The following is a 12,324-nucleotide window of genomic DNA, read 5'->3' on the forward strand; positions in this document are numbered from 1 at the left end:
CGAAGCTTGAACCATTACCCAAGTGTGTTATTAAAAGTGTTTGACTACATTGCTGACACACCACAGTACTATTTGTTTGTTTGTTTGTTTGTTGTTTAACGCCGCAGTCAGAAATATTCCAGCTATATGGCGGCGGTCTGTAAATAATCGAGTCTGGAGCAGACTGACATGATGAAGATCGATCCACGCAATTGGGACACCATGACATGCATCAATCAAGTCAGCGAGCCTGACCACCCGATCCCGTTAGTCGCCTTTTACGACATGCAAAGTCTCCTTTTACGGTAAGCATGGGTTGCTGAAGACCTATTCTACCCCACCACAACACTACATTGGCTTCCAGACTATAGGCTGGATATATGGACACCTCAACGTTGAGTAGACCCCTGTGAGACTAATCAACACTGATGAATGTTCGTGTCTTACTTGAAAAAAATAAAATCTACACATGTTATGTTTATCAATGACAGTGTTTTCCCATAACAAATCGTCAACCGATGGAAATGGTCGCCGCGCATGACTCAGATGTTTTCTGCTGGTAAATCTTGCAAAACCCCAGCAGCCGCTGAATTAACTCTTCACATTGACGTTCACGCTGTGCGTTTGTTTTATGCGTTAGAGAATATTTAACCAAGGGGCTGCCAACATCGAGAAGTTAAAAATTCGACAATATTCCAAACATTTTGAACAACACACTCCCTCCACCAAGCCAGACGCCGATGACAAATATCGCGGTCTGCGAGTACTACAGCTAACAACCAATCAAAACACTCGTTACATTTAGCTCGCGGTGACCTATTTCCGAGGTGTATAAAACTTGACGTCAATGGCTAGGCTTTCATTTTCGTCAGACCTGCCGACTCACTGAAGATCTTTATGTCTGTGTGAGAACAGGTTATCTGCACCGGTTTAAATATCCTCTCCAAGGATTTCTCTTTAAATCTGCAATATGGTGAGTAGTGATTTTAGTCGATATAATATTTTGCGCATTGTCTCCAATAGATCCGCTCTGTGTCTATGCTTGTAACATCATCAGTATAATTTATTGCAGAAGAATCGTACCATGCTCACATATAGACATCTGTTGATGTTTAGGACAAAGTCGTTGATGATCCAAACGGTTGGCAATGTGATAAAGCAAGGATAAATATATTTTCAATTTTAGTTTTGGAAATACACGTATTTGAAAATATTTTACATCTATTTCAATAATATATGAAAAAGCATCCATGTCCCGTTTGACCCGCGCCTGGTCCTGTCACATACTCGATGTTCCCTTTGAGTGGAAGTGCGAATTTTGGTTTAGGCGTTAACACGTACTCTCGTTTAATACGTTCACAATATGTCTCCAATTTTATAGAAATTCAAAGGTATCGACAGGTATTTTATACGTTATGATGCTGCAAGATAATGTATGTGCATATAATACCACCATACACTTATCACGGTATTATTCCTGTCTTACATATATTATTAATAAAACAAACATAACTACCTTCATTTTAAACGCGGTAATGTTTATGAAACAATTTATGACGTCATTGTCTAGACAATTTGCAATAGCTTCAACAGACGGACAGTTCTGAACTATGACATGACGATGATGATGCGTATAGCCGTATGTAGATGGTTTGAGGATCACTGAAAGTCCTTTTTCAAATGTTAGAGGGGGCACGGGTGGCCCAGTCGTCTAAGGCGCCGCGATTCGCTGTGCAGAATTGCGTCCCTTGGGCACGCCAGAAACCTCTGATTGTGGGTTCGAATCCCGGTTCGCCCCGATTATGTTTCTAGGTTTGTCAGCACCATACCCGTGCTCGTGGGTTTCACCGAAGTGGTACACGTCTGAGACCTGCATCACTTCGGGCTTTCCTCCCACATTAAGCTGACACGCCGCGATATAACTGGAATATTGTTAAAAGCGGCGTTAAACCCAACTCACTCACTCACTCCAAATGTTAGACCGTTGATGTCGTGTGTGGTTGAATGAATATGCGCGGAACTCGGCAATTCCAAGAACCAATTACAGGTACAGGTGGCCCAAATCGTCTAAAGCGCTGCAATTCGATACCTTCTAAGTTGCTTCCTAAAGCCGTCTAGCAATTTGTGATCGTGGTTTCGAAGCCCGGTTCGTCCTGGTCGTGTTTTAAGGTGGGTCAGCACCATGTCCGTGCTCGTGGGCTTGACCAAAGTGGTGCACGTCTTAGACATGATTCACGGGCTTTCATACCGCGACAAACTTGATATAACTGAAATACTGTTCAAACAACGATAAACCAAACGTTCACAGCAAAGATCTGTCCATAAACGGTTTTTCAATTTGAGCAACTTAGCACAAAGTATGTACCAAGGATGTTACTTCCGTATCGCCATATTGGACCCGTGAAGATCCGGGGTAGAATAGGTCTTCAGCAACCCATGCTTGCCGTAAAAGGCGACTATGCTTGTCGTAAAAGGCGATTAAAGGGATCGGGTGGTCAGGCTTCAGGCTTCAGGCTCTCCTCCCACATCAAGCTGACACACCATGATATAACTGGAATACTGTTAAAAGCGGCGTTAATCCCAACTCACTCACTGTCCGATGTCCCTATTTGTGAAGTATCCCTGGGAGGAATCGGTTTGAACAGGTTTCAAGCAATCGATGCGGGTTGTGCAAGATAACTTAACGAATCACGTTGACTCAATGAATGGCATGTCATCATACCCCAGCAGCATGGGTCGTCGCTCGGGTCATTACAGATTTGGCTGGTACAAATGGTCTTCCGCAACACAACACGTGTGATCAGGTGGTCAGGCTCAGCGACTTGGTTCATGCATGTCACCGTATCCCAATTGCGTGGTTGCCGTAAAAGGTGACTATGCTTGTCGTGAAAGGCGACTAACGGGATCGGGTGGTCAGGCTCGCTGACTTGGTTGATGCATGTCATCGATCCCAATTGCGTGGATCGATGCTCATGATGTAAATCACTGGATTGTCAGACCGCCATCATATAGCTTGAATATTGCTGGGTGCGGCGTAAAACAACAAACAAACAAACAAACTGCCATATTGTTTTACAACTCGCTCCCTCAAGGACTCGCCCATGACGTTGTTGACAACAAAGTGACACAGTTCCTTGCTTTTCTCGTCAATGAATAATAGATAAATAGTTGTCTTTAATTATGTGTGATTCAAGAGGTTGAATCGTTGAATTAGAAATAATTGCAGGAATACCTGTCAAACAATCGCAATAGGACACATGTAGAAGCAATCTGGCATGTGGTTGGTTCTGTTTACTGGAAGTATGAATTGGCTACCAAGATGGTTACTTTATATTGGTTTGTGGAACATGTTGCGAGTTGTCCCCCAAGCGGAAGGGCGACATCAGACTTTTTGTTGGTTGGTTTGTTGTTTAACGCCGCACTCAGCAATATTCCAGCTATATGACGGCGGTCTGTAAATAATCGAGTCTGGACCAGACAATCCAGTGATTGACAACATGAGCATCGATCCACGCAATTGGGACCGATGACATGCATCAACCAAGTCAGCGAGCCTGACCACCCGATCCCGTTAGTCGCCTTTTACCACAAGCATAGTCACGGACTATAAGTAAAAATGTCTGAACCGTCAGGTGAAGGACGATTAAACTTTACACCTAACTAATTTCCTGGCTTACACAACTGAACCACGGCCAGCAGAACGCATGATGTTTGATGGTGGCTACGATGAAATATACAAGAATTGTATACAGTAAACTACGGCTAAAACGAACACGCTTATAACGAACTGACGGATATAAGGAACTTACTTTTTTGGTCCCGACTATTTGCTGTAGTTATGCTGTATATATGCTTATAACGAACTACGGTTATAACGAACTAAAATTAGCAGTCCCTTTGAGTTCGTTATAACCGTACTTTACTGTATTTGATAGTGGTGTATTTGATACGCGTATCATAGTTATGTAGTGGACCTTAAATCCTTCATCGACTGTTTTTGACCTAGTAACGATTTGATAAAGTTTGTATTTTTGTGTTCAAATCCAATTTTCAAGTATATACTTTCTTTTGCCTAGCAGTTTATATTCGTATTCTTTATTAAACTAACGTTACAGCATCCTTCATTACCATGTCTCACGAGTGCACTGTTATATTCATAAATCAATTATACAACCCCATCGGACTATTGGCATAACACGTTGTTTCAAGAACACCACAAAACCAGATGCACTCACACACTGCATTGCTTATTTCTCAATTTATGGTTACCATGGCAACCCGCAGTCGTAAGTGGTGGAACCAGACTCTCTTGAGCTAAAGGTTACAACACCGTGAACACGTCCGCCAAACCAGGAGACGGAATTTCAAATAAAAGAATTTCATTAGCCCTAAAATAAACAAATTCAGTTTATGAAGATGTCCTCAACATGCATTGTTCCGTCCATCAGTGAATTACGACGCCGGTAAACGAACTGCGAACTCCACCACTTTCACTCGGGAGGCTGCTGGAGCTAGCGGCGGATCGATACCGGGAGAAGCGGTCGCTCTGTCCTCCTGGTAGAAGACTTAACAGCATCCGCGTAATTAGTCCCCGTCCTATGAACCAAGAGTGAGTGAGTGAGTGGGTTGGATTTAACAACGCTTTAAACAGTATTCCAGTTACATCACGGCGTGTCAGCTTGGAGGAAAGACCAAAGTGATTCATGATCAGGTCTTAGACGTTTACTACTTTGGTGAAACCTACGAGCACGGGTATGGTGTTGACCAACCAAGAAACATAACCGGGGCGAACTGGGATTCGAACCCACACTCATAGGTTTCTGGCTACCCAAGCACAGCTGACCACTGGGCCCCCTGTGCTGTTTTTAGACGTTTACCGCTTTTGTGAAAACCACGTGCACGATTCAGGATCAGACAAACGTGTTGTCCTCGCCACTTTCAAATAGAATCACGAAATATCGCGATGAATAATTGAGGAAGATAGCTGTATATGATCAAAATACTTATATAGTGAAAACAATCTATTCCGCCGGTAAGGAATATTACATACAGTATTGGCAAACACATCGAAACTTTGTCGGGGCGACCGGACTTCGAGCCCACATCATAGGTGTCTGGCGTGCCCAAGGGTACGCAACTCTGCACGACGCATTGTGGCGCCTTTGACGACCGGGCCACCCCCGGGAGACCATGAACACAGTAAGGTTTGGTTTAAAAACCTACCAAGAAATATCGATTTAGAAAGTTAAAACAAACTTGACCGAACGTGCAGAATGCGTTTGCACGTAAGAGATGAGATGTGTATATTTGATTATATGACTGCTTCCCTGAAGACAAAGTTAAGGGTAAGAAATTCAATCAGTAGCTGGTGAGAAATGTAATAACTGAATTACCATAATTCTAAACAGTTCCACATGTCTCAGCCAGTCACAGTTAATAATTAAACGATGACCTCCAAAGTTAGTTATGCAAATTGTGTGAGTGGCGCGTTCTACCGGTAGAGTGGGACATGCATACCCTTTTCGCGAACACCTGGTGTCGTTACAGATAGGCAGTGATCCATTCATATATGACCCATTCATATAACTCCCACAACTATTTTGGACTGTACGCCCAGTTGGATCTGTTTCGTCGGATAGTCGAAACAAACTAGTTTTATATTTACGAAAAAACAAACAGAAAGCCATAGCCATTTCATTGGGGCCCAAAGAGATTTGTTTGTTGTTTAACACCCCACTCAGCAATATTTCAGCTGTATGACGCGGTCTGTAAATAAATTATCTGGACCAGGCACACCAGTGATTGACATCATGAGCATCAATCTACGCAACTGGGATACGATGACATGCATCAACCAAGCCTGAGCCTGACAACTAGATCCCGTTAAAGAATTGTTTTCTGAAGACCAATCATAACCCTAATTTTCAGAGGGAAGTCCAAAAATGAAAATCCATAGGTGTTTCCATATATAACGCAGATATGCAGCTTGTCTAAAGGTGCGTATTCCAAATTCGGTCGCTCTCAACAATGTGGTGTCTTTAACTGTGGCAAGCAAATTTGTTTTTAAAATTCAAATATTTTTTGTCGTTTTAGCGTGAATGTATCAGCGTCCACATCGGCCAAGCTGGCGTCCAGATCGGCAATGCATGCTGGGAGTTGTACTGTCTGGAGCACGGCATCCAGCCTGATGGTCAGATGCCCTCAGACAAGACCATCGGGGGTGTGGACGACTCCTTCAACACCTTCTTCAGCGAGACGGGGTCGGGGAAACACGTCCCTCGGGCCGTCTTCGTTGATCTGGAGCCAACGGTTGTAGGTGAGTTTGAACTGAGTTAAATACCGTGACAGAGAATGTGAGTCTCAGATACGTCATTCCTTTGGGGAGCTTCTGTACCTTGGATACTTGGATCCTCTTTCTAAAACAGTGTGGAAGACACAAATGACCACACGCACCCACAGACGCAGACACACGCACTCACACACAAAGAGACACAAACACAGACATACACACGCGCGCACACACACACGCCTACACACACACACACACACACGCCTACACACACACAAACACAGACATACACACGCACACGCACGCACACACACGCACGCACACACAAACGCACTCACACACAAAGAGACACAAACACAGACATACACACGCCTACACACACACACACGCGCGCACACACGTCTACACACACACACACACACACACACACACACACATACAGTGACACTTACACTCATGGACACACAACACACACAAACACACAAAACACACAGAACCACATACACACACAGACACGCTCAACACACACAGAGACACTTACACTCATAGACACACAACACACACATACACACAGAGAACCATATACACACACAGACACGCTCAACACATACATAGACACTTACACTCATAGACACACAACACACACAAACACACAGAGAACCATATACACACACAGACACGCTCAGCACATACATAGACACTTACACTCATAGACACACATACACACACAACACACAGAGAACCATATACACACACAGACACGCTCAACACATACATAGACACTTACACTCATAGACACACATACACACACATACACACAGAGAACCATATACACACACAGACACGCTCAACACATACATAGACACTTACACTCATAGACACACAACACACACAACACACAGAGAACCATATACACACACGCACACACACACACACACACACACACACACACACACACACACACACACACACACACACACACACACACAGAGTGGTCGCACAGTATCAGTAAAACACTTATTGGAGAGCGCACAAGGAACCAGTAACGCATGGGTGACACACTGATATGATAATTTCAGCTCTCCAGATAACATATTTACAAAAATATGCTCTATTTTTTATCTGAATTATTAACAGCTGCAAATCCCTCTGTCAGATTTAAGCTCGTTTAGCTTATGTGCTGAGCACACTACGAAACGATGCCAGCAGACTAGACCAGTAGGGCTGGCGACGCCAGAATGGAGTTTCGCGTCTATATCGATCACAATGACCAATAATCGTTTCGGTTTGAGAACTTCGGCGATCCTTGACGATATCAATTCCTACTTAAGAACACACATTGCTGAGATTAGAAGCTGAGTTCTCTCAACGTGAGATATTCCCCCGAGAACAGGGTGAGCTGTGACACCCAATAAAGGAACAAATGTCGTGTAATTAGGTGTACACTCATGAATATTTAAACGATTCTCAACAAATACGGAAATACTGACGACCGTAACCTTCATAATTTGATAACTGAATATTTACTTTGGAAAACGCAGTTAAGCCTGCTCCACAAGGTGGAGTGTGTTTTCCTGTGTGACTGCCGTGGTGAACGTGCCCCCCTAGTTTGGTGCCAGGGTGTTCAAGATTCGGTCGTAATAAATTCTTGCTGGAATGTTGGGGATATTCAATTCTCCGCTGAATCGATTTGTTTGTTTGTTTGTTGTTTAACGCCGCACTCACAATATTCCAGCTATATGGCGGCGGTCTGCAAATAATCGAATCTAGACCAGACAATCCAGTGATTGATATCATGAGCATCGATCTACCTAATTGGGATACGATGATAAACAACAACCGCTTAAACGAGCCTGACCACCCGATCCCGTTAGTTGCCTCTTACAGCAAGCATAGGTTACTGAAAACCAATTCGAACTTGGTTTTGAATCGGTAATAACTGAATCACTTCAGATGCGATTAACGGGATCGGGTGGTCAGGCTCGCTGACTTGGTTGATGCATGTCATCGATCCCAATTGCGTGGGTCGATGTTCATGATGTCAATCACTGGATTATCTGGTCAAGACTCGATTATTTACAGACCGCCGTCATATAGCTGGATTATTGCTGAGTGCGGCGTTAAACAACAAATAAACAAACACAGTCGCAGTAGAAGGGTGATTCTGCAATAGACTTGATACAGTCTGTTTGCCGAATGCCAAAATTAAATCAAAGCTGTGCAACTGCTGACAATTTCTCAGAATAAAATACACCTGGCTGCCCAGTTTTTACATTGTATGTTACCACATTGAGTGAGTGAGTGAGTTTGGTTTTACGCCGCTTTTAGCAATACTCAAGCAATATCACGGCGGGGGACACCAGAAAAGGGCTTCACACATTTTACCCATGTCGGGAATCGAACCCGGGTCTTCGACTTGACGAGCGAACGCTTTAACCACTAGGCTACCCAACCGCCCCTACCACATTGAAAATCCGCTGGCGGGCACAATATACATGTATACTACTCAAACAAGTTAAGGAACGCCCGATTCTTTCATATCACTGTGGTTAATCTGTCTTTACCTTGGAGAAGTAGCGATCAATATTTCACCGAGAACCAGTACTTGTAATACTAAATTTGTAACCTGTGTCAGGATCGGGGTGTTATATGGCAAACTAGATACGTCACAACCTTATCAAACATTTAATATTCACCCGCCCCTCCCTCTAGTGTGGACCAACAAGAGTGCTTGAGTATGGTTTTACGCCGCTTTCAGCAATATCACGGCGGGGGACACCGGAAATGGGCTTCACACATTGTACCGATGTGGGGAATCGAACCCGGGTCTTTGGCGTGACGAGCGAACACTTTAAACCACCCCCCCCACCCCCCACCCCCCCCCCCCACCCCCCACCCCCCCACACATACACACCACCCACCCACCCACCCACCCGACCCCCCACCTGCGCTTTACATATTATATTGCATAATGCCTCGATGACAGCATGTGGAGCCGTATAACATTGTCATCAAGGGATAAATACAAAATAGGAAATAGTTGTTCACGCTTTAGGACATTTTCTCATTTAAAGGTAACCATTTTATGACATTTTTTATCTAAATGTGAAGACATTTAATATTTAAAACTGACGAGAACATGTGTAATTTGTTGAATGGACTGTGTCAGATGTGACGAATATCGCTGGACTGTGTCAGAGGTACAAGGTTGACCGCAAGGAACTCTGGGTAGGAGTATGAGCTTAATTGCGTAAAGTAATTCAGAAAATAATTATCTCCAGTGTCAAGTGTTTGTGTATTACAGATGAGGTCCGTTCCGGCTCCTACCGACAACTGTTCCACCCCGAGCAGCTCATCACCGGCAAGGAGGACGCCGCCAACAACTACGCTCGTGGACACTACACCATCGGCAAAGAGATCGTCGACCTCGTCCTTGACCGCATCAGGAAGTTGGCTGACCAGTGCACCGGTCTCCAGGGCTTCCTGCTGTTCCATAGCTTCGGTGGCGGCACTGGCTCCGGCTTCACCTCTCTGTTGATGGAGAGACTGTCCGTCGACTACGGCAAGAAGTCCAAGTTGGAGTTCTCAGTCTACCCCGCTCCTCAGATCTCCACCGCCGTCGTGGAGCCCTACAACTCCATCCTGACAACCCACACCACCCTGGAACACTCCGACTGCGCCTTCATGGTCGACAACGAGGCCATCTTCGACATCTGCAAGCGTAACCTCGACATTGAGCGCCCAAGCTATACTAACCTGAACCGTCTGATTGGCCAGATTGTCAGCTCCATCACTGCGTCTCTCCGTTTCGACGGTGCACTGAACGTGGATCTGACTGAGTTCCAGACCAACTTGGTGCCATACCCACGTATCCACTTCCCTCTGGCTACCTACGCCCCGGTAATTTCTGCAGAAAAGGCCTACCACGAGCAACTGTCTGTGCCCGAAATCACTAATGCTTGTTTCGAGCCCGCCAACCAGATGGTCAAGTGTGACCCTCGTCACGGCAAGTACATGGCCTGCTGTCTTCTGTACCGCGGTGATGTTGTCCCCAAGGACGTCAACGCTGCTATCGCTACCATCAAGACCAAGAGAAGCATCCAGTTCGTCGACTGGTGTCCCACTGGGTTCAAGGTCGGCATCAACTACCAGCCACCCACTGTTGTCCCCGGCGGTGACTTGGCCAAGGTCCAGAGAGCTGTCTGCATGTTGAGCAACACCACGGCCATCGCCGAGGCATGGGCTCGTCTTGACCACAAGTTCGACCTGATGTACGCCAAGCGTGCCTTCGTCCACTGGTACGTGGGTGAGGGTATGGAGGAAGGAGAGTTCTCCGAGGCCCGTGAGGACTTGGCTGCTCTGGAGAAGGACTACGAGGAGGTTGGAGTCGACTCAATAGAAGGCGAAGGAGAAGGAGGGGATGAATACTAAATGTTGGAAAAGGTTGTGACGTATCTATTCTTCCATATTACAATGCGGGGTGACCCACAGTATACGTCCGAACAGGTTGACCAAGAAGTGGGCCAATCCATCCTCGATTGTCCTGGGTATGATATCTCTATTCCGGTAGGGTATAAACCCTGGACTAATTCGCCACGTTAGTTTCACACTGAGGCCGGTTTGAATGACACGACTCTGCACCAACCAAATTACACTGTTTATCCGTAATTTATACAACCAACGGTATAAACAGTTGATTATGATGTTAATCACTGGATTGTCAACGTCGCTATATAAGTGCAATAATCTTGGACGCGACGTTAAACCCAATTTAACGATACCATGACATCGAATGTAGATGTATTTTGATTGTTGTTCATTACAAACTCATTGGCGAGAGAACTTCTCTGCTAAGTGAGTGATAAGACGAACAAGGCTATGGTGGCGTATGATCCAGGAAATTGATAACAGAGTGGAGATACAATACGCTGGATAATCGAGGGTGGAGCCAACCAGAAATTGCTCAAAATTCGATTGCTTCATGCTTCATGCTTCATACAGATCATGGTACTGTTTATATTCGGAAAACATTAAATCCGTGTTTCTTAAAGCTCTAAACACGTGCGCATTAGTCCCTGATTTCCGTCAGTCACGGTAGCAACACGTGTCTCCCCGACATTCGTAAGTCACGAAGGGACTTCCCTATTGGTCAGAACATAATTGTGTGTCTTGGGTATCGTCGCTTATTTTATTGAAGTAGTGACGGAGTTCATTGGTATTCTCAACAACAGCTCAAAACTAAAACCAAAGCAGCAAAAGATATTTAAAACAAAAACGACTAAAAGGTGTGGTCACTAATCGAGTATTCAACCGAACCGGTTGATCGCTAGATAAGAGCCGGAAATAAGGTCGGGTCAATTGTCTTGACCCGGAAGTAGTATGCATTGTCAAGGTCACGTATACTGGGGTCAGCCCTGCACTTGCTTCTTTGCAACCAAAGGATCAAAATAACTTAAGTTAAAGCACCATGTGTGTCAACGCTTTACACTGTTTGTTTTGTCAGATTATTTATCAAAGCAAATGTTCTAGTTTTAGTTTTTTTTATAGTGTTGCAATATGACGTATTTTACCTCCACATTTACGGTATTTGAATACAAGTCTTTTGATGGAATAAAGGAGTTGGTTGTTTTTTCAACACCCGATCCACAAACCGGAGCTTCGCACTGGACAGTGTAACCTCGTTCGATGGATTTTTCGAAACATTTCGAGTCATTCATGGTTCGAGACAAGCGAAGTACCTATATTGCACGTAAAATCCTGTACACCCTGCTAGCGACGCATGTAACACACGTTACATATTCTCGTTAAAATCAGATCGTAGTGCTCGCTACCGCTAAACAAAGATGTTAAGACATCCTATTAATACAGGTCAGCCAAAACGACCGTCAGCGAATTTTGACCAAGTGAGACAACAGCTTTCTCGAGCTACACGGGTCTAGTTTCAAACTGGGTACTTCCATTCCAGACAATGCGCTTCCAAAATATGTTGACAAAGTTCTCGACTCAAAATTTGAAAGCTGAATATAAGAAAATTGTGGAATGTCTAATATATAATC

The 12,324-nt window shown here is 44.6% G+C and overlaps 1 protein-coding gene across 1 annotated transcript; it reads left to right on the forward strand.

The window, feature by feature from the left end:
• Nucleotides 1-802: 802 nt before the first annotated feature.
• On the forward strand, nt 803-11,291 carry LOC124131044 (tubulin alpha-1A chain-like). The gene is made up of 3 exons (XM_046494118.2): nt 803-952; nt 6,073-6,295; nt 9,573-11,291. The coding sequence occupies exons 1-3, from the start codon at nt 950-952 to the stop codon at nt 10,697-10,699; spliced, it is 1,353 nt and encodes a 450-aa protein (XP_046350074.1). The 5' UTR covers nt 803-949; the 3' UTR covers nt 10,700-11,291.
• Nucleotides 11,292-12,324: the final 1,033 nt, after the last annotated feature.

The sequence above is a fragment of the Haliotis rufescens genome, unplaced genomic scaffold, assembly GCF_023055435.1.
Source record: "Haliotis rufescens isolate VD_foot unplaced genomic scaffold, xgHalRufe1.0.p SCAF_10, whole genome shotgun sequence".
Taxonomy (NCBI): Eukaryota; Metazoa; Mollusca; class Gastropoda; order Lepetellida; family Haliotidae; genus Haliotis; species Haliotis rufescens.

Coding starts and splice junctions, on each gene's coding strand:
- LOC124131044 (XM_046494118.2), top strand. Junction 6,296..9,572: donor TCTGGAGCCAACGGTTGTAG/GTGAGTTTGAAC, acceptor TGTGTATTACAG/ATGAGGTCCGTTCCGGCTCC.